General features: G+C 42.0%; 1 protein-coding gene across 4 annotated transcripts in view; it reads right to left on the bottom strand.

The window, feature by feature from the left end:
- Window positions 1-1,417: 1,417 nt before the first annotated feature.
- The window catches only part of UBE2F (ubiquitin conjugating enzyme E2 F (putative)), an 87,822-nt gene continuing 64,706 nt past the window's right edge, over window positions 1,418-24,533 (bottom strand). For all 4 annotated transcript variants that reach the window (XM_068138020.1, XM_068138019.1, XM_068138022.1 and 1 more), the window contains one exon: window positions 1,418-1,970. In XM_068138020.1, the coding sequence (XP_067994121.1) occupies window positions 1,920-1,970 (51 nt within the window). In that variant the 3' untranslated portion in view covers window positions 1,418-1,919. The remainder of the gene's footprint in view (window positions 1,971-24,533) is intronic.

Below are 24,533 nucleotides of genomic sequence, written 5' to 3'. Positions count from 1 at the left end.
GTGGGCATAAAAGAGACATACCTCCCACTGTTCCCATTTTTGTTTTATTCCTCACCTTCTCTGACATTACTGTTTTGGCAGCAGAGACCTGGCACCAGAGTTGCCTGCTTAATACAAGGTGCTCCATTGTCACTGTACATAGGTACAGTGGTGATGCTGCCCAAAGCTGAAGCTTATGACAAGGCTCTCCTGGCTGCATTTGGTCTCCCTGCTTTCCCAGACCTCCAGGACTGTCAACAGGAGTCTATGAAGCTGTCAGGGAAGACTAAAGCTCAGTGCAGCCTTGCTTGTTAAAAATTACAACCCAACCCTGCCCTGCTAATAATGGGGATAATTTTGACTTGCTGCAGTGCCTGCAGAGGAACAGCAGGAAAGAACGAAGCTTAGCCACTTGGCGGGGATGAAAAGCCAAGAGCCCCCGCCGAGCGTTACACATACACTTACTGCGTATGAAACCACACCAACATTTATTTCTATGGTTCATCTATTTATAAAAGCTTGAATCAGTTCCATGACACCTCCTCTGTGTGATCCCACAAGCACAATGTGTTTCGGTCTCCAAGGCTACGCTGATGCCCCGGCTGGGCAGCTCCAGGCATCGCCAGGGTCGGCAGGCGAGCAGCGGAGGGAGCTCTGGAAGGAGCTCTGGAACACGGCAGGCAGCAGACGACTTCTCACGGCATTGACGCTGAAGTGATTCCTGAGGTACATGCTACTCTTTTCTGAGGGATCTCTGCTTGCACAGGCTACGTGTTTGATACACAGCTACTTACAGAAAAGGCAATTACAGCATCATACCCTTCCAAGCTGCCAAAAAAGCCAGGCAGGCCGAGTGGCTAGCAGAGGGTGCCGAACAGCCTTGCTGTTCTCAGCTGCGCTATTAGTCATTCGCTTTCAGTGCAGGAGTTTGAAGAACACAATAAGGGTGGTCTCCAGCTAATGGTGCTTGAATTTACTTCCATCAGATCAAACAGCATCTGATGCTCCCTCACCACATCCAGATCAGAAAGCTAAAGGCAGATTTCTTACCATAAAAAGAAGAAAGAAAAAAAAAATCTCCCTTTCATTAGATCTTCACAGAAATATATAATATTTTTATATATATATATATATAATTTTACTAATACTACACATTTACTTAAGTTACAGATTAGCCTGCAGCTCTTTTACCTACTTCACACAGCGAATAGGAACGGGGCAAAAAGAAAAATACTGCAGCTCAAACAGGAGCTGAAAATAACAAGGTAAAAACTAAAAAAGAAAAAAGAAGTACTTACATCAAATGTTGGCCAGAATGTCAATAGCAGAAGTAGAACTTGACTTAGCAAGGTGCCTCCTGGCAAGCTCTGCACCTTAGCTGATGACTCTTGGGCAAAGCTTGTACTGTCTCTGCTCATCAAAGGCAACAGTTTTGTCATTTGGTTCACAGGAGACCATTTTATTGCCAAACTTGAAGTGCTCCAAAACCACACCACCTCTTCCCTTTGGGGGTTACGTTGTTGGGGTTGTTGTTGGTGGTGGTGTTTTGTTTTTCCTTCCTCCTGTCCACCCCCCCCGCCCCCCACTTCCAAACTAGGCAAGAGTTTAAAAAAAAAATAAAAAATAAATGGTGTAATTACAATTTCACTAGGGATTTGTTTTACCTTCTCAAGCATCTCTCATCAACAGGATATACAGTACAGTTCAGAAGAGTAAACATTTTTAAATGTAAGCAAACAACTTTTCAACCAACATACACAATTTCTTGCTGTATTTATGCTGAACTCTCCTTTTAACATGGACAAGTTATGAAGTTAGTTTTCTTCTTCAGTACAACATGGACACAGGACTAGTACAATCCGGGCTGGTTTTGTTGTTGTTGTTGAAGTTAAGGACAGCTCTAGTGTGGAAGCCATGGTCCTGCCATCCATCTCCCTTCATCATCTCGCATAGCGCTTAATGTAATCTTCAACTTTATTCCGAAAGTCCTCCTAGAAGAAAGCAGAGGCAGAATTACCCTAAGCAGGTCAGAGAGGGGCTCAGGTAGCACTGCAGCAGTGGTGGAACCCCACATGAGCATGGGTAGGGTCAAATTCCCATCAAGCAAAACACCTGGTGCTCTTCCTGAGGTTCCCAAGGTGGCAAGAGCTCGAGTCTGTGCAGGGATGTCTATGCTCTGCTGGGGATCTCCTCTGGGGAGATAACAACTGAACACCTCTGTGTGCCATCACCAGCTACCAGTGCAGCTACAAACAAGACTCTGTATGCTGGGCTGCTGGTAACAGGTGGCCAGGTCTCAGCATGGCAAAGACGCGCCCTTTGGACGAGGAAGGGAAGCTGGCTTTACTGGATAAACAAAAGCAGGCTGTGGCAGGATCTGCTGCAAAAGCTGCAAGCTCTGAGGCAGCTCTGTCCCAAACACTGATCCTGCCGTCGTCGTCCCCTGCACCGGGTAGCTGCATGCCATTGCCGCTAGCACAAAGTTAAGACATCATCAACCACAGAATGGTCGGTGCTGGAAGGGACCCTGGAGATCATCTAAGCCCACCCCCCTTGCTAAAGCAGGGTCACCTAGAGTGGGTTGCACAGCATGGCAAAGTCCAGGCAGGTTTTGTCGTTTATTACAGTCCAGAGGACCAGAAGTTCGTTATCCAGGTCGCTCATTTGTTGAAATGGTTCAGAGGGAACAGGCTTCTACACCTGCAGCATTCCACAGAAAACCTACAGGACTGCTGCCTAACCTCTGCAGCTATGGAAAAAGCACACTTTCCTGCAGTTTATCTTTAGAAAGCACAGAGATGCTGAGTGAGAGAAATTCTGACACACTTTCCTCATTTGATTCTTGTCCAAGCCAGGATGTCAGACAGATGCTACTTTCCTCCAATGTTACTCCAAGTCTGAACCTTGCCTTGTGTGCTTACAGCCTGGTATTAAATATAGAATCATAGAATCATTCAGGCTGGAAAAGACCTTTAACACTGAGACCAACCATTAACCTAATACTGTCAAGTCCACTGCTAAACCATGTCCCTAAGCACTACATCTACACATCTTTTAAATACCTCCAGGGATGGTGATTCAACCAGGCAGCCTGTTCCAGTACTTGACAACCCTTTCAGTGAAGAAATTTTTCTAATGTCCAATCTAAACCTCCTGTGGCACAACTCAAGGCTGTTTCCTCTTGTCCTGTCGCTTGTTACTGGGAAAAACCAACCAAACTCCACTTCGCTACAATCTCCTTTCGGGTAGTTCTAGAGAGAAAGGTCTCCCCTCAGCCTCTGTTTCTCCAGTCTAAATGACCCCAGCTCTCTCAGCTGCTCTTCACAGGACTTTTTCTCTAGACCCGTCACCAGCTTTATTTGCCTTCTCTGGACCTGTTGTACTATGTTCAGCACTAACAGATTAAGTGGCTCATGCTCCAGATTCAAGTAGGGGGGTGACAGTAAAGTGCTTCTTGGTTTCCAGCTCCCAGTCTTCTGCACTGGCTAGAATATAAAAATACCAACACAGACACTCCAGATGAAGAGGTTTTGAAACAGCAGAGCTTCCTGGAGAGCAGGGCCCATGGAAGAACTGAAATCCTCTGCTTACCAAGCCAAGGGTCTGCTTTGATTAGGAAGGGCACAAAGTCAGTCTGCCATGGTCTGGGGGCTGTCAGCAGGGCACACTCAGCTCCAGGTTTGCTGATACATAAAGCAATGCTCTTTAAATGCACACCGAGTGTCTTAGTCCACTCAGCAAAGGGCTAAGTTAAATTAAGATACAGAGCAGCAGGTCCTGCCCCCTGTAAACAATGACTGCTTATTGTTCAAGGACTTCAATACTGGGTCTTTTTGACTTTTTTTGTCAACAGTAGGTAAGAGGTGAGCACTGCAATATTCACCATGCCCATGTGCTAATACTGCTAAGAAGTTCTGAGGGGAAGTGAGGAGTAGCTTTGAACTGTGAAGCTTCTTTTAAAAATGGGGGAAGGGGCAGGGGGAAACTGTCCTCCCTTGCAGGGGCAGGCAAAAACCCACCCTGAAATCTGAAATATATGGCAAGACATTTAAAATGAAAACAGAAATCAAAGCTAAGTCTGTCCCCTCAGTTAAATGTGCCCATTCCTATCTTGTCTACACCAGTTCTGCACTTCCCTTAGTAAAAAACCTTTGGATTTCCCCCCTGTTCTGATCAGTCTTTAGCTACACACTGCCACTAAAAACTTCTGCTAGACATCACAGGAAAAGCAGCAATAGATCCTTTTTGCTATCGCTAGCCTTGCAATACCCCACGTGTCCTTGGCCTCAACAGTATGCTTCAGGCAAACACTTCCTCATCAGCTACCTTTACACATTGGCTTCTTCCAACAGAGAAAATACAAAGGTTATCTCATGGTTAAAGCCTCAAATCAAAGGAAGAAAAAAGAAGCATCAAAGAAGAACTATGAACCCTCAGAAGCACTGTCTTTGCTTTTATTGTCCAGCTCATCAGGTGCATCACAGAGATGTCCCTGAACTATATGTACAGTGCTCTGAATCTCGAAGTTTAAAACACAATTTATGGCCAGGAATAACATAGCTGTGGAAATAAAAATCTAACTGCACTTTAGGGAAAAAAACACCCACCACCAAAGGCTCTTCTTGAAAGAAGTACAGACCTGTGCTTTGGAAGAAATAACAGCAGAGAGCAAAAAATTACAAGCACCCCTTACAGGAAATCATTGCAAGATGCCTGACATCTTGGCATCAGTCAGTAGGAGATCAGGTGCAGAGAGCAGTCCTGCAAAGATGAACAGAAACCAGTTCTTCAGGGCTGCAGAAATCCTTTTCCTCCTTAGAGACAGCCTGCTTGTGGTTCTGAGGAGGAAGGAGCAGCTATTTTGGTACACCATGGCATCTGCTAAACGCAGTATTCTGTGTAGTGACTTTTTAACTCTGCTGCAAGCACACCCATCTCCACACTCACACAGCCATACATGAAATGTGCTAAGAAGCTAGTACTACAGAGCTAATGCCATCTTCATTTTAAATAAGATTTCAGATACCAGGCAGCTTCAATCCACAGATGAAAGTTATGACTGCCGAGTGTCACATTAAAGTGTTAACTGGGAACCACATCTGTCAGAGTAGTTCCCAGATTGCAGGCTGCTTCAGGTAAGAAGAACCTCTAGGTACCCTGAGTCTGTTAAAATACCAGACAGACAAAAGAAAAGTGACCTTTTGAATTTGTTTTCAGCTCTGACACATTGCGGACTAGGTTGATATAAACTGGAATAATTACTCATAATGGCAACCCTACGCTGGAAGCCTCTCACTTAGTGGTTGAGGTGGATGTTCTCAGAGTTAGGGACTGTTGGCTCGCAGCAGCAACACTCACTGTCAGCCTGTTCTGGGACACTACAACATCGGAGCACGTGGGTCACAGCCTTGCACCTGAGAAGTTAAGCCCTTTAGACTCATCATGTTACTGGGTATAGAGGTACATAAGAGGCAGGTAGCTCCACGAAGTCAGGAAGACCCACCTCAGCAATACCGTCCATCTTTTAGAATGACCAAACTGGTGACACTTCCCAGTAGTTTCTTTCTGGATTTGCAACCACTCAAGGTCAACCAAATGACTTAACCAAAGGCTTGACTGTGTGTTATTTCCTACTCTTATTTCTCTGAGGGATGAGTCACTAAAAGAAATTGGGCTCAGAAATACCACTGTACATGCAGTAGGGCTATCTGCATCTTCACTGAGAGCAGCACAGTATGGACAGCTAAGAGCATCCTCCACTTTTTCACCTGTACTTTTACAAGGTTTTCAAATGGGGAGATGGGCTCTCAGCAGTGACTTAACAGAAGCAAGACCTCTGTAAAGAAGGAAAGATCCAGAAACCCCCACTGTCACTTAGGGTGAGGTGCCTGATGAAGGAACTGAGAGCGTTGCCAGGAATTTATTAACGTGGTACTCGCTGCGTGTGAACCTGGCTGCTGAACAGGAGGTTCTCCTCCCATAGCTGAAATGCTCCATCTTCACAGGCCATATGGCTTAACAGCTCCTGATTAACAGGGGGCACTTTTCTATGTGCACATCTGTTTATGTGCAGTACTGGATAATCAGAAGTAAAAACAATTAATCAGAGCAGCACGTATTCTGCATTATAAAGAGGCACATTCAAAACCCTGCTAGGAATGCTAAGGGAAAGAAGAGGAACTCATTTCATGGGGAGTGGAGCTGAGACATGGTCACTGTGTGGAAGCAGCTGTCACCAAGCAGCAGAGGCCTGCCCTACCACTCTCTGTGATGCAAAGTGGTGCATTTTGCCCTCTCTAACTTCCTATCAAGAGAAGATGCTATGAGCCAAGACTACCAGAGAGATGAGCAAGGTGGCATCTTGTGACAAACACCTATAGTTTTTCATGAGACTCAAAGCTACCCACTCAAATGGAGCTTCTTCTCCGAGCCTTTCTGTGGGTGATTCTGAGGAACTGTACCCAGCCCTGAGACTGTATGAGTGTCCTGAGCCCCAGCCATTGCCAAGACAGACATCAATGAGGAAAAGCACACCAACTCCTGTGGCATTGATGCTGAGAAGAGGGAAGGGTAGGGCGGGGTTTGCTGCTGGAAATTCCCCACCAAAGCAGTTCGTGCCAATGACCATTTATGCTCCTACCAGAACACTAATCTAGCTGATGGGTGTTGGCTGTGTTGCCCTGTGGGGTTCCTGTCATGTCTCTCTGGACCTGGATCACAACCTACTGCTGTCTTGACCAGAGGCACAGCTGCCTGTCTCTACTCTGAAGTAATTTCCTATGTCAAGCCCAAGACTGATGAAGGTTGACTGTTACCGTGACGTTTTACTACTGATCATATAACACACGAAAAACTACATCAGGATCAGCTCAGTCACAGCCTTTAAGCCCTGAAAGGCCTAAGTGAGTGCTGGAAATACCACCTGGAAGAGCTTTTCAGAGGGAAAATCCAATCTTAAACTACTATCATTGGCCTGTCACCAATCCCATGGTGCAGTATTTCACAGATTTCAAGACAAAAGACAGGTGGACTAAGAGACTGGTAAAGCTGATCTTGGCTTCTCTGGAGATGTGCTGGGTGGTGGGAAGGCTTGGATTTGGTTTCTATCTGGGAGTGGCATCTGCAATCTTGCTGAGTTAAGGGAGAGATCTGTGCCTGGTGCTAATCCAGGAGAGAGACCTTCTCCATGCACAACAGTGACAAGATTCAGGGACCTCAGTGAGGTACTGGCCTCACAGGCAGTGTGGGAAACCGAAGTTCAGACGGTGCCAGTGTTCCCTTAGCACAAAGGCCACAGTGCTGCACAGCAACAGGACTGACAGTGCAACTCTCAGATCATACCATTCAACAGATGCCTTCCCCACACCTTCTGAAAAATAAAAATTTGAATTATGAACAAATAAAAATGCAAACACAACAAACCATAACTCTAAGCATACACCAGGAAAAGCACAGAAGGTCCTCTCACAGCTCCAGCTGGAGGCTAAGAGGCACAAACAAGCACAGATAGAGCTCCACAGGCACTGAGGGCCTAACCGTCCAGCCCCACATGCCACTCCTATAGCTCCCAGGCACTGGGTTGCACCTGTGCTATCCCAGTCCTCACCCTTAGTAAGTGAGGCTCTTGTGTAACTCCAGCTTTGAAGGTTGTCAGTTCTCAAATCCATGTGTGACAAAAAGCCATCAAACACAGGAGAGTTCTGGAGCAGACCCAGAGCAGCTTTGCCTGGATCTGCCAGGAGGTGAGAGGGAGGGAAGAGCAATACATGAGTAGCCCTGGGGGAAGCATTTGCTGGATGAGAAATGCTGGTCAAATCACTGCTTCATTCAATGAAAATCATAGGGAGACAATCAATTGAAAGGAAATTCAAAATCCACCAGGGGATGAAGAGTATGGAGTACAAGCCATGGAGTATTTCACAACATCATCACCTGAAAACTGAGTCACAGCACACACCATAAAGTTAAACCTACATCCCACTGAACAACTTCTGGGTGTATTTTTGTACTAAAACAAGTAAGTTCAACAAATAACCTTAAAGTAGCTAAATATATATGTAGATAGATATGCTTTCATAAAAAATCTGACCAGAGATACCAAACAACTAATTTCATGCTTTTCATTTGTACTGCATGTTCCTACCAAACAGCATGATGCATGCAATGATTTGCATGAAGAAAATATTACTAAGCAAATCCTTATCTAATTAGCTTTAGATTAAAACAAAACAAAACCTGACTGATATAATATTAAAACAATTCAGTCTCAACTTGTGAGCTGCTTGTCTTAAAAACATGCCACTCTGAAATGAGGTGAAAAAAGTATGGCAAATCATAAGAAGTTGTTACTACAAGATATTTCACAAGGCAGGCATGTGAAACAGCCCCAGCACCTGGCTGAAGTGGGAATTTATCACAAATTCTCTGTCTTCGAGGAGCACTTGGGAGAGGAACTACAGACAATTATGGAAACCAAAGGAAAAGAGCTGCCCCAAAGCTCCAGAAGAGAATCATGGTCTGCAATTTGTTAGAACATACTGAGGCATGCACTCAAGAACTAGGAACCTTGCTGAAAACTGTTTGACCTCATCTGACTTCTGAAAGAGAAGACTCTTTTCCCAACCATTTATACTGTACTGAGCTGTACTAATGAACTGCTTGTTTATTATATTAAGCTTTTAACTTGAAAAAGAAAGGTCAGCTCAGTTATCCAAAGCAAACACCATACTTCTCTATGACAGCTACCAGAAAACTTTGGAAAAGTTGTAATGGAAACTCTACCTCAGGAATCTTTTTTCTTTCTTCATTTAAAACCAATGTACACATAACAGTTGAAAAACAAAACAAAGCAGATTCAGCTCATTGTTGTTAACATAATCACTGATGGTACAACTTCACATACTACAGTATTTGGCAAGATTTTTCTTCTTCCTACTCAAAATACTGGCTTCAGTTTCTGTCCTCAAATACAGTAGAGACCAGAGACTATTCCCCCCATTCTAGGGGGCTGTGCTTACAAGGCTGAAGGCCACACCAGGCAGTCCCTACATGAAAACGCACAGTGTATCTGTCCCTTGATCATGACTACATCTACCTGATACTGTGACCTCTGTGATCCCAAACTGCACATTGTTCAGATTTACAATTCCATAGAATTCAAATGGAGACAAAAAAAGATCACAAAAATACTCACTTGTTCCTCTGCCCTTCCCTTCATGTTAAAGTGAAATAATAGTAGTAGTAGTAATAATAGTAATAATAGCAACAATTTTAAACCCACTATTTTATCAGAACACTATTTGAATCCAAAGTTTATCACCAAGATAAAATTCCAAACAATTTCTGTTAGGCCCTTACTTGCAGTTTTACTTAAAACATGGTTTAATAAAGGGGTCGTCTGAGTTCCAGGAACATGACATCACTCAGCTCCAGCCAAAGCTTCAGGAGAAGGTTGTAATAATCAGGCAGATTTACCCATTAGCCCTAGGAAATGTATGTAAAGCAACCTTTTCTTTCTCTTCCATCTTGCAGGAAATAAACAGCATTCATGCCCATCAACCCCCACATTCCCACTCCCACTTTAGAAGGAGCTGAATGAAACCTTTGAGTAATACAAAAATCTGAAGGATGAGGTGTTTTTCCAAGTCATGTTCCTGCCTTGCTATAATTTCCCAGGCATTGTTTTATTTAGCTTGGCCTCTACATCACCTGAACAACTTTCCAAGCTCTGTAATTAAATTTGAGTTCTATGGAGAGTGGGGGAGATCTCTCTCACAGGTTCCTGTGCCTACGAGGTGCAGTTGAAACTGCGTCGATTTTTGTGGCCTATGTTCCCTACTTCAGATTTTAAACACCGTTTCTAGACATCAAGCAATTCTGATGTTGCAGAATGATGAGAAGATGTCTTTGGTTGCTAAGCCCTAAGGGGAAAAAAATGATGATTTTTACTGCAGGGAAAAAAATAAAACCAGAAAAGAACAGAAAACAAACCAACCTAGAAACACCACTGCTGCTTTTACTATAACCACTTGGGAAAAAAACCCAACATTGTGGGGAAGAGAAACACTACATATTGCACCTCTATTTGAAAACTATCTGTGCATAAAGGTATGGTTACAGATCTGATGTGAAAAGTGACCTGCTGCCAGGACACTGCTCTGGGGAGAAGTTGAAGATGTGTTGCAAAGACAGAACGAAGCATTAGCACACTGAACACGAAGGAGCTCATCCACTAGCTTGAGATTCTCAGATCTTAAGTAGGAACCATTTCCTTCATGCTTCCAAGAACTTTCTGTTGCTTCCCAGTGAAGCAAAGATAAAGGAAAAAACAAAAAGTCTTAAGTTATCAGAAAACGACAGGGCTATGGATCAGGTGACAGGGTATGAAAGCTGTTGGGGTAGCCAGGGATAACTACATCTAAATCCAGAACACCAAGCCAGCTGTAGAGGGCAATGCAGCTTCCTAAAGAAAGTAATTCCCTGGATCAACTGTAATGTGGTCCTGACACTCTTGCCATACCTGTCCGTTGCCTTCTGGAACAGCTTGGCTGGAGGCAGATGATGGAGGCTTTTGCTCATTACCATTTAGGATTTCACCTAGGTGGCTGAAACACAGAAAATCTCCTGGGATTTCACACAAGGAGCACAGAGACTTCTCCCCAGAGACTGCTGGGGTCAGCCTGAGGCTGGCGCCAGGCACATTGGCCCTCTTGTTGATACAGCTGTTGGCAAGGCTCATAGAGACAGCCCTTCAAAAAAAATTACCTGAATCATCCCAATTACAGTGATGTGAACCGCCTCTGTGCTGCAAACACACTTCCACCCATGAGGACAATGCTCATTCCCAAGAGAGGATACATCCTCGAGATCTGAGAGCTTAATGGATAAATTACAAGTGCAGAGGAAATGTGAGGCCAGGGTCTGGCAAGAGGCTTTCTGCCAGCCATACTCAAGTCCAAACAAACCTGGCCGAGCAGGTGAGGCACATAGGAAACTCAGCTCAAAGTGGTCAGATTCCTTCTTTGCATTGAACAACCCTCCAGTGTGTTTCCATTTTAAAGCTGTGCATTTTTCCACAGAATGCAGAGCAAAAGCTCTCTGCTTTCCTTGTAAGCCACTTATTTGCCTAGAGCAAGTAAAACAAAGGCTTTCAAACATCTGCATTTCTTCCACATTTCTCTCATTACCTCAGCAAGTCAAACCATCTGCAAAAGCTTAATCAACTTTGCTGAACCTGAAAGAGGCTCCATCCATAATCAAAGTGTTATGAAAGATGGCTAATGGTTTCTATAAATACTTTTAGGATTAGAAAAGTAATGTTTTCCTTATTTACAGCTGTTAGCACAATTAGCAGCTGTTCTGCTGCTCATTTGCACACACTGCTTAATGCACTTTATGCTCACTGGGGAAAGGCTTCAAAGCCTGTGACACAGAACATGAAATGGGGAGGCTATCCAAGAAAAACCCCAGTGCAGTTCTCTAAATGGCAGAACTACTGCAGAAAAACAACTCCTGTGGCTGCCGCAATTTCAGTGAGAACAACAAAGACCAAAGAGGGTGGTTGGGTGTGCGAAGGAAGCGAAGGATTTACTGCAATAAATACAGAGATAAATAAATGTAATGACTCACAGGGAGAATTCTTATGCAAAGATGTTTTTGGACTAGCACAGTACTGTTGTTCTTAACAGGACAATTAAGATGTAATTAAGGAGTAACAAAAACCCCACAGCAAACATTAAGCAGCTTCCTAAAAAAACACATCAAGACTGAAAGCCTTTTGGGGCTGAATTCTTTTCCAGTATGGTAGAACATTGAAAAGCTAAGGTTAGCCTTGACACAGAGAGGTTCTTTGCTTGAGAAGCTACTTCTGCTGCTTACTGACTGGAAATACGGTCTCCACAGGCACTTGTATTGACTGGAGAGACAGGATCTAAAACAAACAGCTTGAAGGGAATTTCAGGACAGTGAAGATGCACACACTGACTGTAAGCAATTGACCTGCCAGTGTCTTCAGGTGTCACAGTGACACATGCACATCCCCACCATGAGCACGAAATCAGATGGGTGCCTGGAGCAGCTGACGTCTGAGCAGCAGCAGTTATATCAGGAAAGTGAGGGTGCAAGGTCTGGATCAGTTATGAGCACTCTGGATTCATTACAAACATGGGGGAAAAGAGTTTGCTTACACAAGAGATGAAAAGCTTGTCTGGCCAAAGGTGAATATATACTTCAATCCCTTAGCTGCACTCTGCTGATGCATTTAATTAGAACAATTCTTCAGTGCTTTGTAACACCTTTTTGAAGAAATCAGGAAATAGACACTTGATTCAGTATCTAAGAATAAATGCAAGTTTCTTATTTTGAAGAAGGTTAAAAAAAAACCCTCACACTTTCATCATGTCACAGTTCTGTAGTGTAAGATATAACAATCAGTGTTCTTGAAGATGTTCAGAACTAGCTGCTTCCTATTAGGAAGAGAGATTTCAGAATGTCAAGGGCTGGTGCATGGCTATTAATTTAAGCAAGGGAACGAGGTTAAGTAGAAAACTAGACAACAAAGACAGATGTCAGTCCAGAGAAGCTCAAATGCAAATAAAACTCACAGAAAAGGTGAGACTACACTAATTTAGCAACACACAGGCTCAAATATTCTACAATGCAAACAATTTAAAAAATGGAGGGCCTGATAGCTAGGCTTGAAGTGAACAATGACAGCAAGATCTGGGAATGCCTCCCCTTGTCAGCTCTAATGATATCCCTGCCTTGACAAGTACTGCTAAAAAGCCTGAGTTGTTGACCAAGTCCAGCAATGAACAAGTTGAAGATGAACACACTGTACTTTGCATCCCAAATTCTCAGACTCAGAAGACAAATCAAAAGCTTGGGGGAGTTCCTGGAGGCCTAGAACCATCCTGGTAGTGCTGAGTCTCTCTGAAGGAGCAGTGGGAAAAAAAAATGCAGAGCGGGCCAAAGGAATGGAGGGATCTGTCCTGGGTGGAGAAACCTGCTGCTTGTTTGCAGTACAAAAGATAGCACTGAAAAGAAAGGTGAGGTCAGCACTCCAGTTTGCAACACTCTAAAGTCTTAGAGAGACCATTTGTAACAAGGACCTTGCAAAGCAATTACTCTTAGGTATGATGTATCAGTGTTACAAGCTCTGGGGCAATCAGCTGAGATCCCTGGTAAAATAAACAGAAGAAACAAAACAAGAAGAACAGGAGTGAAGAGGTCAAATTAATTTATAGCTTACCCACACCCTTATGCGTTTCTTTCGCAGATTAATTGGATAATCCCATAGAAAGAACTGTCTGGAGAGTTGTCATGAAATTTCCAGACATATCTCAACTGGAGATGAAGCACCAGGATACCCAGCAAAGCCCAAGGGGTTCCCAGAGTACAGTAGCAATCACCACATTTGGCAAGACATTTCTTATACTAAACGGTTTTTAAAACAATACCTTCTTACCCTTTCTATGGGCACAGAAGTAGCTGTATCACCTCAAACTCCCTTTGCCATAGCCCTGGATCCTACAGCAAATACTTGGGAACTTTCTTTTTCATTATAATTTCTTGCCAAGACAGACTGTGACCTCACAAACTTCACATCAGAGTGATTCCAAGATCACGTGGAAGAATGAAAGTAAAGGAGGAGAAATCCAGTTTACAGACAAATTGAAAACAACTAAAACCACTCAGAGGTAATCCAGTAAGATGCTGAGATGTTATGAAAAGGGTGGCAGAATGCATGCAAGCACAACAGGTAGTATGACATGGTACACAATTTTACAAGGGGTTTTACAGTGCCACTCTTTCTGTAAACCCTGAGAATTAATCATGCGAGATGAAGAAGCAGTAGCTTCCAAGTCTTGACCTCAATTTCTTCTTAACCAATCCTAGTAGTATGTATCTTCCCATTGTTGGGGCAAGAGCTATCAGTATGAAAATGAAAAACTAGTTATGCAAAAATCCACCAAAAAGGAATGTTTATGATAATCTGATTACTAATGGCTGCATATATGGCTAGGCACAGGAAAAGCAAAGACAAACATAAGTAAAAATATGCAGACCTCATGATCAGTGTGAAGTAATGGAACGCCCTTCAGCATCTGAATAGCGTGCAGGTAGCTCTTTACCAGAATAAAGCCTCACTTAGCCTGTAACGGTCTATTTGCAGCCCACACGTTTTCACCCCCACAGCTAGGGAATATCTAGCACAATCAAGAAAGGGCTTTAAGAGACACTTTCAGCAAGCAAAGACTGCAAAATCTGCCTGCTTACAGATTTGCAGACTATCATTACAACTCCCCTCCCTCTCCACACTATAGCTCTTTCTTGATCCTCTTTACCACCTCCTCTCTCCCAGCAAGAACAGCAGTTCCCTCACCCTCCTGCAGCCTTTCTGGGTTGTACCAATGTCTCCTCACCATCAGCTGAGGGAGGGAAAAGCACTTGGTGTGATCTGAGCCAGGCCCAACTGCAGTCCATCTGAAGCAGATCCTGGCTGAGTTTGCATGGCAGGCTTGGATCACAGCCACTCTGGATGGTGCTTTGAGCAACCTGATCTAGTAGAAGATGTCCCTGCTCATGGCAGGGCAGTTGGATCTTTAAGGTCCTTCCTAACTTAAACCATTCTATGAGTATATGACTTTCCTGGTGGCTCACCCCTAGAACATCTTCTCTTTGCTGCTGTTGCTGCCAGTTTTTGTGATCATTATGGCAACTGGATGCAAGGATTCTACTGCTCCATTAAAAATTGATGTGTGTGTTTAAAAGCCACAGGGGCTGAAGGGGAGACTGGAGTGAGGAAGGGCGCCTTATGTCTCCATAAAGAAAGAGCAAAGCAATGGCTAAATCATAGAATCATTTTGGTTGGGAGAGATCATCAAGTCCAAGTGTTATCTTAGCACTGCCAAGACATCACTAAACCATGTCCCTCTACCACATCTACACAATTTTTTAAATACCTCTGGGGATGATGACAGTGACAGGGTGAGAGGGCAAGGGAACAAACTGAAACACAGTAAATTTCTTCTGACCATTAGAAATTGGTGTTTTCACTGTAAAGGTGATGGAACATGGGAACAGGTTGCCCAGAGAGCTTGTGGAGTCTCTGTCCTTGGAGATACACAAAAACTTACTGTACAGAGTCCTGGGCAAGCTGCTTCAGCTGACTCTACCCTAAGCACAGAGGCTGAACTTGAAGATGCCCAGAAATCCCTGCCAGCCTGAGCCACTTTGTGATTTTGTGAAGTACCTTCTGAAAAAGTCTCAAGGATGAAGTGCTGGAAATCCTGGTTACAGAACAAACAGCCCTCCTAATGCAATTCAGAATCACTTTACTTGGTTACACTGGGCATAATCAAGAAAGAACAAATAAATATTTCTATCAAGAAATTTGACCTGCAGCAACATTAAAAATGCAAGCTTCTTTTAGTGCAACCTGCCAGCTGCCTAGAAACATCTTCCATTGTGTCCTTACTCAATTTCACCTTTATCCATTATTTTGTATGTCTTCAAATTAGTCTGCTGCTGTTACAAGGATCTTAGACTGACAGACTCCAAAACAATGTCCAACTTTTATCAGAGAAGTGAAAGGATAGAAAACAGAAATCCTTCAAAACCAATAGTGCCACTGAAGTTGACACATCTACCTGTATCAGTGATGCACCAAACATAGCAACATTTTGTTAGAAGTATAAATTCTAGTCTTAAGATGAGAGGAGGAAATGTTGGGCTTACCAGCTCAGCAATTCCTTTACTCTCAGCTCCACAGAAACTCTTTTGTTCTACAACTAATTACTGTTATCTCATATTCCAATATGTTCAAGACCAGATTGTTTAACTTATAACATATGGATGGATTCCCCTCCTCCCACTACCCACTTACAGTTTTACAGTCAATGCAAGTTTAATAAAAAAATTACTTTCAACCTGAAGCACCCTGCAGTTCTGTCTCTCTCCCCACTTACAATCATTTAATCATATTACACTGATTGCGATTAGTGATCAAGACAAATAAAATTCTTTTCCCTTCCACCTGTTTTAGTAGCTATCTGCGCTGTAGCCTTGTCCAGAAAATAATCACCCTGATGGCAGCCTTTATTTTTATTTTTAAAAAGATGGCTGCAGACTTGAATCACAAATTATAGATGGGACTGCGTGTAGACTACAGTAATTACATCACAGATGAGTAAACACTCATCATAAGGATGAGTAAATGCTGTGGAGCCACTGCCAAACCATTAAGAGCAAAGCCCCTCTTGGCAGCAGAAGCAGAATGGTTCAAAAAGCCCAGGTGAAACCTCTTTTGGTCAGTGTTAAGCAGTGCCAAATAGGGTGTCAAGGGAGAATGTCTATCAGAACCAATTCAGACCTGAGAGCTAATTACAGTTAGGGACTCAGTCTTAAGACTTGCTCTGATTTCACTGCCAAATGTTCTTCACTCTGTTTATTACAAACAGGGGCTGATTGTAGGGTTGAAGTTTCAAAGACGTAAGAAAGAAACCCTGTAGGACAAGAGCCTCAGCTGTGATTGCAGTCAGGGCAGCACAGAGCTGATTTAAACCACAGTCCAATTTCAGTTCTGAAAACCAGAAGAAGGATTTATTTTGCCCGCAGATTAAAAAAAAAGTAGAATGTCGAGCTTTGATTACAAAATTGGTTTCTTCTCCCTTTGTGCATTTTAGCTTTTCTGTGTAATGGGAACCTTTGGCATCTACAAGGAAGAAGGGCAGCAGAGCACAGAAAAGTGGTCTGTCTTTATTCCTTCAAACTGAACTTGTCAGAGCAGAGATAAAATAGTTGAGAAAGGTTGTCTGTGTAGGAACATTACAGCAAGACTGAGACACATTCAAGTCAAAATTAAGGAAAGGATAAGAAACAGAATGCAATCTAAATGCCAGGGTATTAATCCAGAACTAAGAGGATCCAAATGAATGTCCAGACTCCCACTGCTTTATCAACCTACACAGGGTGAATCACTTCTGTCTCTTCATCATGATGTTCCCACCAGCAAAACAGCAAAAAAACACGGTGAGCTCTCCATCACCGTGTTCTGTTTCCATTGATGAAATGCCCTAAATAAAGAGCTAGGCAGTAGATCTCAAATTTAACTGAAGAGTTAACTGACTTCAACTGACTTAGTGAGCAGAGAATACCTGAGTACCTATAGCCCTTGCTATTTCAGTAATGACAGGAAATAACTGCATCCTCTTACTATGATTAACATGTCCTCCCCTGCTTCAGCACTCTGGTAATTTGCATAACTAAGTCCCATCCATAAGAAACTTATGCTCAAAATTGCAGTGCTAGATGATCAGACTCGGACATCTGATATCATTCTATTCTCACCAGAATAAGCTATCTATAAATTCTACTGTAAACTGATATTAACCAGCTTCATGAATGTAAAAAAAAAAACCCAACCTATTTTTCTTTAAATCCATTTCTTCATTTTATAATTAAAGGTATGAAACTGAAATCACATACAATCACCACTAATCATTTTAAGAAAAAAAGATTAGGTGAAAAGCTTGACTTGACTGCAGCCAGTGGAGAAAAAGAACTAACCCAATAAACATGTCTGCAGTAGTGAAACAAGCTTCACTACTGATGAAGGAAATCAGAATCTTAAATCAAAGGACCGTCTTTGTTGCTGCCTGTAAAATCTTTCAGGCTTATTCAAGCTTTGCAGACAGACCTCTGTGAATTTTCAGAAAACATGAAATAAACAGAATATTCAAAATATGTCCAAACCTCTTCCTGCTATTAAATGAAACTCCATGTTTCAAGAGGGATTTCAGCTTGCAGGTTCATATGCTCAATGACACTGAAGAATCAAAAGCAGCTGTTGTTTTCTACAACAAGCATTCTAAGTACTTTGGAAGTTCTAAAAGGACTTATTTTTAGTTGAGTGATATGCTAATACCCCAGCAGTGCAAGATCAGTGCTTTACTGCAAGAAGCTTAGCTACCTACAGCAGACATCAGGTACTGCTGCTGCATACGTACTCCAGCAGGTTCTTTAGCCAGCAGCACTATTAGGAGTTGCTTCTGTTGCTGCAGCCAAATAAAATGCACTAAAAGCAATTCCCCAGTCCTCTGGGATAAATATTCATAATCTAAGCACAAAATTAGAGTGTCTGGCCATACACTGAGATTGTAGAAAGTATGACCTAATCAGAGAAGAAGTCATATAATAACCACCATCCTTATGATATCCTCAGATGAGGAAACCCAGTGGGATGCTTGAAAAGGGCTGTGGATAGACATGGCTGTTAAATTGTTCCTATGAAACTCACAAAAAACCTGCTTTTTTCCCCAGTGCTAAAATCAAGTGGAAAATCTGCTGAAATTAATGTCAATACTAATAACTGCTGACTCCAACAGACAGGGCTAGCCACACGTGTGATCAGGAATGGCAGCTATGGTCAATCCATACATTCAACAGAAGGCCATGGGCTCAAAAGTAGTAACCTACTCGTAGCCTCTGCTGAGTAATTAAATATATTGCATGGAAAGGAATTTGCAGGTTACCTGGTGTATGTTTTACTCCTCAAATAAATATCTTCTAGGACAACAGACCAAAAAAATAAAATCTGACTTCAGAGATTTTGTTACTGAATATTCACAATACTGACAAGGTACTCACTATGTGATGACAAGCTGAAGTTTCCAGAATGCTTCCTTCTAAGTCTGCCAACCCAGGGCTCAATTCCACAGAAAAGACCCAGTTCACTGACAACACTTCATCTGGCAGCTGCAACCTACCCACTTCTCTCCATTTATTTTGCCAAAATAAACTATAGGCTAAACAAGGTAACATCTGAAGTTAGTACTGGCATAGTGCTGGAAAGAGATTCCAGAAAAATCTGTTTATTGCAGATCTACCACTATCTTATGCCATGCTCATCAAATGAAATTTCAGGCTATTTTGACAAATGTTCCCTTGACTGACGTATATGCAGATGTAGTTTCATAGATAAGAATACAAACAAGCAAGATGCTGTCAGACATTATCCCTTCGTACTGTGACAAGCATGCCACCAACCACAACACCCAAGAGCGCTGGCAAAGGCTCATACTCTGGATGCAGAAGAGTGTGACTAAGGAATCACTGCCTTGAAACGTGAAACGGCCAGCACCACCAGATACTCTGCACAAGGCAGATGTGCCTTGCTTCCATTTGGACGAATTCATACCAAAATTCTCCTGAGTTGCTTCTGCACAACAGGTGTACCTGCACCTGTTTCTCCTTGAGTCATTTTAGAACTGGAAGCTCCTCTATCTAAAAGAATTACAAAATAAATTGGATGAAGGCAAAAATTCAAGCAGTTAAAACAAAGTTGTCAGACATGAATTTGAGATTACTGACAAGCATGCAGCAGAAAACAGGTCGGTAACATGACATGCCAGATTTCATAACTCTACACAATTAGCAAACTGTCAGTCTACCTACATCACATTGGAGCTGGATATTATATTACATCCTCCCAGTAACAGCAAAGTTACATTCTGGTTTTATCTCCATTCATTTATGCAAGATTGCATCAAGGTATGTTAACCCAGCACATCACTAACAGCTTGTGACCCCTCTCCCTGCTGTCATCAGCCTTTGTTCTTGCATACAGGAGACTGAAGCAAGTGGCAGATAATCTGTATTCACACTTCATTACACCCTTGGGTCTTGCAGGAGTAGTTAATACATTTTCATGTGCTGTGCTGAAATGGAGGAAGGACAGTTAGCTAATGCTCATTTGTGGAGCAGTTGCTACAAGATCGACGCAAACCTAAAGACTCATCCTTAAAAACTCTGAGCCACCTCAATTCTTTTTTAACTGAAAGAGAAACTGAGGGCAGCCAGCACTTTGCAGAGGTTTAGATGCACAGCATGACTTACAGAGTGTTTTCCAAACTACCACTGAGTGTCACACTCCAGTCTGATCCCTCTGCCCCGCCAATAACTGATAAAGATGCTTTCCCAGTATTCTGAAGTGACTGTCAAATAATGCTTTTATCATCTACATTCTCTATACAAGTTGGCTCAACAGATGAAAGCAGGGGGTTTATTGTGAAAACCTCTTGAGCTTTCAGTTTGTTATACCATTATGTTATTGGACAAGGTTTAGGGAATGAACTTTGGCTATTATACAGCAATGTGCCCAGTTTTCACTTCCTTAAAAATAATCTAGCAAAACTTCAAAGCATTTAACAGGTTGTTTTCAGTGAGGAAGTACAGGGCAGAGCCTGGCATTCAACTAAGTGAAAGACAAGAAAGAACCATCTTGAAAGATGGACTCTAAAGCATTGTGACCTGCATAGGTAAAGTTGTAAAGCTGGGGGAAGGGAAAACCACAAAACCGTGATGACCTTTTAAATCTCCACTTATGTTCCACAGGCAGAAAAAAACCTGCACTGTACTAAAAGAGACAGTTTTGAATTCTGAACTCACAGAGCCCTCCACTGTAGTGGTGATTTCTAGACTAGACACAGGATCATTGCAAATGATTTCTTCAGAGTACCTAACTAGATGGTTACACAGCACCTAGTGAATTTTGGTAGGGCCACCTATGCAGGAAATTTTAGTGACTAACCAGTGAGAGCAACACAAAATAGAAGAGCTACCAAGAAACGCGATTGTCTCTTTAGCCAAATTGCAAACTCAAAACTTTCCACTTTAATAAAAAACATTTTCACCCAACAAAGCTGTCAAGGTTATTACAATGAAGTGCAAAAGATAATTTTGTGTGAAGGCTCTTCAGTAAAATCTGGTAGAAGAGACTGAAGAGCCTCCCACATCAAACAGAAAGAAAAGCTGTGATATCTAGTTAGATCCATTGCTTCTCTGTGGCAACTCTTCCAGTTGCTGCAGCGGGAGAATAGTACTTCTGACACTGGGGAAGCTTGGACTCTGAGGAGCAACTCTTCTTCCCATCACTTGAAGCTTCAGGAAAGTGGCAAAGAAAAACCAGCCAGATTTCAGCATGCAATCTTAGAAAGAGGCAAAGCAAAGGTTTTCCCTCTGTAATAATGATAATGCAAGTCACTTTGACATGCTCTATCACTTCCTCCCACTATGTCCCCCTGCAGTTAAACAAGCAGGGCACAGAGGAGAAACTGCTCTGCATCACTTATGAGCATCTGAGCACAACCAACCTCACGCATAGTTGCTCCAACTCAAACACATTATTAATGATACTGTTGTTTTTTTTAAGAAGTCCACTTGAAATGAACTTCCAAGTTCATGTTCTCAAAATGATGTCTCTGTTCGAAGGCTAATTTTCCAGCTCTCTTGAGCCATCACTAAACTTTAGGCATCAGAGCTTAAAAGAAGAAAAAACAGTAATGATCAGAATGCTTCCAATATCATTAGCACTGTTTACATGCAGAATTTCATAGGGTTACATCTGGGAAACTGGGGATAAAAAAAACAACACAGTATGGCTATGATGGAAAACTTCTGGCAATGGTAATGAGTTTGATGAAGATAATTGGGGTAAAAAACAATGCAGTAATTAATTAAATGAGCACTGGTTTAAAAAAAATCCTTAGAGAAGGCATTAGAAAATACAGTTTGCCATTAAAAACCTTTGGAGTATACTGTCTGGATACAAACCAATAGAGAAACAAGTACTCAGGTAGAAGAAACAGGATGTAAACTCAGGTAATACAGAGCTGGTTTTTGACTTCTGATGCCTTTGTCTACTTTGCAAAATAAAACCATTTCAACTCCTTTCAGTTTCTTTGAGGAATACTGCCCCCCATCACAGCCACACAGCTATTTCACGTAATTCATCATCACCTAGAAAATACAATGCTTGTTTAGAGTTATTTCTAGTTCTTTTGACCACAAATAATATCCCCTCTGAAATGTACAGTGACAAGATGCATCTGTGGACCATGAAATTTTATTTAGTGTATTTTAGATACCATAAATGTTTTGTAAAGGGATGTCTTTCACAGAATCCTGGACAATCCTGGTGAGTAGAATCCATGCAAACTATTTTGCACCCAAAGTTAGCAAGTTAGGACAGACCAGTGGATAATATTTCTAATTATCAGATAAATTTACTTCAATTAGTTTTAAGTGTCAACAATTGAATCTAGCAAGCAGAAAACACAGCAAAAAACATCCAAAGAAAAGCTTTTTTCTTCCAGCCACACAAACCAAAGCTGGAAAAAAATGCTCTCAACAAGTCATTTGCTCCTCATTTACAGAGGAGAACCAAGCCAAATTCTTCAAGCAAGAAATGTCAATGCACTAAATGATCCATTCTCTACAACAGTCATGGTACCTCTGTTCTCAAGCTCTGCAGTTTGTCTCAAAGCACTAAGCAATTCTGTCCTTGAGTTTTACATGAAGCCAAAGGTAAAACTCTAAAAAGCAGAGTCTAGGTAGTTCTCAGGTAAGGGGAAAATAAAGAAAAGCCTCCTCCCACAGATGCTTCATTCATTTCCAACACAGATGTCAGCTAGTGTCACAAGTGAAGGGCAACAGTTCTCATTGCTCAGTTGTTTCAATATGCAAAGGTGTTGCTCAGCACTGAAGTCACCAGTTTGTAAAGGAGCCTATGCTGGGTGGCAGCCGCTGCCAGCTGTTCCTTCTATTTCTGCAAAGTTTGGGATGGTGCAGAAGAAGCTGCAAGGGAAAAGAGCTAATCTGTTCTGAACAGGAAGAATCACTGCAGGAGCTATGGGAGCTAATGACCTTGATACTGAAATGATAATCAAAAAAGAGCAGGTATGGCAGAGAAAGAGATAAGTTGGCAGTAAGACCGGTTAAATGAATTACTTCTGCAGGTCTTCTTGTTTAAGACATACGGATAATGAATATTTTTTCCCCTACAGTTTCAAGTTTTAATTTTATTTTGCATTACTATTTGTTTTTAGAGTATTCAACACACCTGTGACATGCCAGCATTTATACCATGCTTTTCATTCACATGCATCACAGCACATTTCAAACAGGCTTTCTGATGTATGAAATTACATTAGTAGAAGAAAACTAACTTCAAAATGCTCAATGAGAAGACATCAAGAAGAATCCCAATTTGAAGACACTATTCAGTTTCAAATGCATTTTGTCAGTTACACAGTAATATGGATTTTTCAAGGCAGACTTCAATCTAAATGTAATTATGCCTTTATTATGCATAAGCACAGAAACAAAACGCCAGGAGGATAAAAGTACAGCTGGCCACAATATTGTTTTGGAAGAATCTTTAGAAGGATCCAATCTGAAATTATACACAAGCAGTGAACTCTGGGACTCTTGAAGTGCCTCAAAGCATTACCGGTCTGAGGACAAAGTTACTCTACAATTCAGCAGAGATGAAAGATCCCAAATCTGCCAACTTCTGTGCTTAGCACCTCACAGGGAGGCTTAGAAAGGAAAGTGCAAGGCTTTGGGTCTGTGTGGCAGACTGGCTTACGGTGTTTGATAAAACCTGAGCTGAGACAGAACTGTAATTCCTTTCCACTTGGAGAGCGGGATTCACAAATTTCTGATGTGAAAGAAGAAAACAAACCACAAGCAAAGAAAAAAGAAAAACTGAAACAACAAAACCGCCCAACCAATCAAAAAAACCCCAAACAACAACAACCACCCCCCCACACACACACAAAACCACCAACCAACCAAAACAACAACCAACCAAAACAATGCTCCTGGTGAAAGAGACATTTTACAGCTTCAAACTGTTGCTGGTTCTTGGTGGTTCCAGAACTAAAGAGGATATGCTGGGCAAAAGATTTTGATGCAGAGGGACAATTTAGGGGGAAATTCAACCTACTATATTTCATAAGAGATGCCTAAGTATCTTGTTACAGACATGTCTGTATTTCTTATTTATGATTGTTAACTTACAGGCAGACATCCTGCAGACAACTTTAGCTTTCAATAACTCCCCTGTTTTCAGAAGATACTTTAATACCCTCTCCAGGATCTGGCCCAGGAATTTTGTCAGGTGCTGCTGGTTCTTGCCCAGCTGCCCAAGGAAGGGTTTGAGAAATTATGATTATCCTATAAAAATCCTAAACTGTTTTCTGTTTAAGGACTTGAAAAACTACATACAATTATGGAAGGTTATAAAAGCTCTTCAGTGAAATATGTAGTCGGCAACTGTTCGCAATTATCAATGGAATTTCTAATGGAATTAGATTAATACTCTCACTTGTAAAGACAAAATGACAGTCCTCAACTAATTCAAGGAAAGTGTTCATCCCAGAAGACTCATTAGAACAACCTCCAAAGACTGGAATGAATTGAGAGGAGAGACTTTTTCTTTTTTTTGAAGCCTAGCTTCCTCAGGAACTGAAGCTATGCAGGGCAATTAAAATTCTAAGAGGAAACTTTAAAGAGGCAGCTTCAGACTCCATTACAGCATTAACATTGTAAATACATCTCCACAGAAACCTGAAATAAAAACCTTATTTTATTACCAAGAAAAGCCTTTAATAATAAAAAGAAAACAGCAAAAAGCCAAGCAGTTATGTGTTTTCTAGAATTTAAAAACAGAAAAAAGATTCAGTAGCTGTCACAGCACCAAGCAAGTGGCA

Source organism: Melanerpes formicivorus, unplaced genomic scaffold, assembly GCF_026170545.1.
Source record: "Melanerpes formicivorus ecotype bairdi unplaced genomic scaffold, bMelFor1.0.p_v2 SCAF_5, whole genome shotgun sequence".
NCBI lineage: Eukaryota > Metazoa > Chordata > Aves > Piciformes > Picidae > Melanerpes > Melanerpes formicivorus.
Note: the sequence above shows the minus strand (reverse complement) of the source record. Positions and strands in the feature narration are given on the sequence as shown.